The sequence below is a fragment of the Phytophthora cinnamomi genome (assembly GCF_018691715.1).
Source record: "Phytophthora cinnamomi strain GKB4 chromosome Unknown Contig116, whole genome shotgun sequence".
NCBI lineage: Eukaryota > Oomycota > Peronosporomycetes > Peronosporales > Peronosporaceae > Phytophthora > Phytophthora cinnamomi.
The window spans coordinates 422075-425330 of NW_027151049.1; the positions used below are offsets into that span (position 1 = coordinate 422075).

The 3256-nt window shown below is 57.9% G+C and overlaps 2 protein-coding genes across 2 annotated transcripts; both read left to right on the top strand.

Moving 5' to 3' along the window:
• Nucleotides 1–1175: 1175 nt before the first annotated feature.
• On the top strand, nt 1176–2054 carry IUM83_16525 (Eukaryotic/viral aspartic protease; the record flags this gene model as incomplete). Its single annotated transcript, XM_067941412.1, has 1 exon — nt 1176–2054. The coding sequence occupies one exon, from the start codon at nt 1176–1178 to the stop codon at nt 2052–2054; it is 879 nt and encodes a 292-aa protein (XP_067781650.1).
• A 63-nt stretch (nt 2055–2117) lies between these two features.
• On the top strand, nt 2118–2837 carry IUM83_16526 (uncharacterized protein; the record flags this gene model as incomplete). The annotated part of the gene is made up of 1 exon (XM_067941413.1): nt 2118–2837. One exon carries the CDS (start codon nt 2118–2120, stop codon nt 2835–2837), a length of 720 nt encoding a protein of 239 aa, XP_067781595.1.
• Nucleotides 2838–3256: the final 419 nt, after the last annotated feature.

Genomic DNA, 3256 nt, shown 5'->3' on the forward strand with positions numbered 1-3256 from the left:
TCCATCAGGACGTTCCTGTGGTATCGGGAAATGAAGCCGAAGCCAAAACCCAAAGGCGGGACGAGGGACGAAGAAGACTCGAGGCGCCGGCGTTAACTGGCAAGTCACAACCCATCGCCAGTCATTGGACTAAACTCCCTGATCGCTGATTGGCCTAAAAGGCCGGTGACGATGACTCGTCGGCGGTCCCAAGTCAAGAGCGGGCGGTTGCAGCTCGCTAAGTGCGGGGCGAACCTACTGGCAAGATCCGAACTTATGAGTCATCGGCGCCTGTCCCGAGTCGTCGGTGGCGTTTCAGCGGCCGTTTGAGTCGTCGGTAACGCCGCCACGTCGCAGAGAAAGCGCCGAAGAGTCGTGAGTTACAACTGGCGGTCCAAAACGGACGCGTTTATACTTGATATTTGTATTGATCGATAGGAAACTTAAGAGAAGACCAGATAAGCCTTCGGGCAACAATAACAGAACAGCTTTTCCTCCCAACCACGCAAGGGCGACACCGGTGCCTGCAGTGAACGACCTGCAGCTCAAGGTAAACCTGGTAGGTAGGATTATGACTGTCGGTGGGCACATCTACTAGTGTAGCGTGTGTTCATCCCTGGCAGGGCCAAGAGTTAGTGGCCGGTGTATTGGTAGCGACGAGTCGTCGCCAGGAACTGGAGGAGCGAGAGCGCACTCCATTTATTTCTTCCCGCCGGAGTATAGCTCCGGCACCCTCGTATCACGCCGTAAAAGGCCGGGACCCTTCCTTCTGAGGGCCTGCGAGGTATATTTTGTGTGTGAGAGCGTGCTAGCCTTTGCTCGTGGCTAGTGACGCTGAGTCTTCCGTCGGTCGACTAGCGGAAGCTCGGTACACAGGGGAAACATCAACCCGGTGCAAGGGAAAGTTCCTGGGCCTTCAGGTTCTAACCCTAACAAGCCCATTGAGTCTTCGGTGACTCGGTGGGTGTTGTTGGTGGGGAAAGTGTGCCATATATAATTTAGCGCGTGTTCCTACACGACAACTGGTGCCGCGACCCGGGATTGGTGTGACCTTCTGTGTTTCGTGCTACTGCAGGTCGATCGACTTTACGAGCAACCAAGAAGAAGAACAAGAACAAGAAAAAAAAAAGAAGAAAAAAAGACGAAGAAAGAAGAAGATGGCGAAAGGATCACGTTCAGCGGTACCAGCAACTCCAATGAAGACTGGCGGAACGCGTGGCGACGACTCGACTGCGGCCCTGATCACGCCGCACCTCGACCCGATTGCTGAGCGGACCGTCAGCTTCGACGACTCTATGACTGGATCCGACGCCAAGGACGAAGAAATGGATGAAGACTACGACGATTACCTGGAGGAGAAGGCGCCTGCGCCAGCGGTGGTGACACCCGAGACTCCGGAAGATGCAGTGCTGTCTGCGGGACGCAGCGCGGGCACGCGTTCGTTGTCGCGAAACCTCGCGGTTGAGCTTGACGATGACACGCGCTCCGTGACGCGCAACCTCGCGGATGAACTGGATGATGTGGATGGCCCAGGGCCAGCGTATGACGACTTGGAAGACTTTGAAGACGCCGCCGACGACTCGAGGTCACCGGTCCTGACGACTCAAGTGACCGAGCAAACCTCCGGTAACCGGCCGCCACTCAACGGCGACACGCCGGCGGCCAACAAGGTTCTCGGTCGACTTTACGAAGAGATGAAGAAGAGCGACTGGGGTGAGCTATTCGAGCCAACGATGACTCGCCAAGCGGTTTGGGCCGATTTGTGTCACGAGTTGGCTCGCCCAGTGAGTTCCATAACAATCGAACAAGTGGTGAAGGAAACCGAGCGATTTCTGAAAGCATTGGGGTTTCGGCCTCTGGAGCACCCTTCACCGTCGACTCTGGAGTGCTGGGTGCCGGCCGAAGCGGGCGCGGAGCTCTGGAAATGGAAGAAGCGACTCCGCACAGCCTTCGGCGTGAACTCGTTCACTCTGGACGACTCGCGGAAGACTCGTGCGGCTCGCGAAGTGGTCGACCCGGCTAGCGTACCGCTGCCGATGACTCCGAAGAGAGCAATCCGCGAAAACGCCAGCTGAAAACCCACCGGAGGGGTGTTTAGCGCGTCAGGAGAGCGATCCCCGTACTTTCAAGACTCCCAAATGGTGACTCCACCAACTACGGGCCACTCAGACCGCGCTGGGCGCACCACCGATGACTCAAAATCGGCCAGGGGCACGAAAAGCAGCTCAGGACGGAGCAGGATCCGCCGCAGCGGGCCCACCGACGACTCGTCGGACGAAGAAGCGGACTTTACCGGCGATGGAGGAGCGCAGATGGGCGAATACCTGCGCCAAATCCGTGAGGTGACCGAATCCGAGTTGCTTAACGCGACTCCGAGGATCGAGGTGGCAACGCATCGCCCACTGGGGCAGATCAAGGCGTTCTCGGGCACCAGGAACAAGAGCGAGAACTCGATGCAATGGCTTCGCGCCTTTGTCTACGAGATGAAAGGAACGCGAGCATCGCCCAACGAATGGTGCATGCCCTTCGAGCTGAGTCTTCGGGACGGCGCTCTACATTGGTACCGACAACTGCCCAAGAAGACCAAGCGAACGTGGAGCCTCTTAAGCGAAGCTTTCATCAAGTACTACTACTCCCAGTTCAGCCAGTCAGCGGAGACTCGCTACTGCTCAGCCAAGCGCGAAGACAAGGAACATGTTTGCGACAACCTAAACCGGCTCAATGGCTACGCCAGGAACGCTGGAATTCGGTTTGAGAGCAACGGCCGCAAAGCACGCGACCACGTCAAGCGGTTCCTCTTGCAGCGACCGAGGACTCGAACGGCGCCTGTGCCACCTGCGCATCTCAAACATACATGAGTTGGAGGAGATGATCCAAGAGATACTGAAGATTGACGAGCGCAGTTCGTCCCGCGAGTCGTCGCTGCCTCACTCTCGAACTCGGGATGCCTCCCGACGACGTGACGACAGACGTCGCGATGACTCGCGCCGCCACGAGCGCTCGGAAGACGCTCGCCGACGTGATGACAGTCGCCGCGACGACTCGCGGGATGCTTACAACCGTCGCGACCGACGCGAACGAGATTATGAGCGTCGTCGCGACGACTCACGCAATATGCCTCGCGTGAGCCTGGCTGAAGCATCTGTCGCCGACATCGTCGCCGAACTTCATGGACGGGACACGCGGGACACGCGGAGCGAGCTGCACCAACAACGCCACAGATATGATGGCGACAGCAACAGCGAAGATGGAAGTGAGCACGGCAGCGACGACTCAC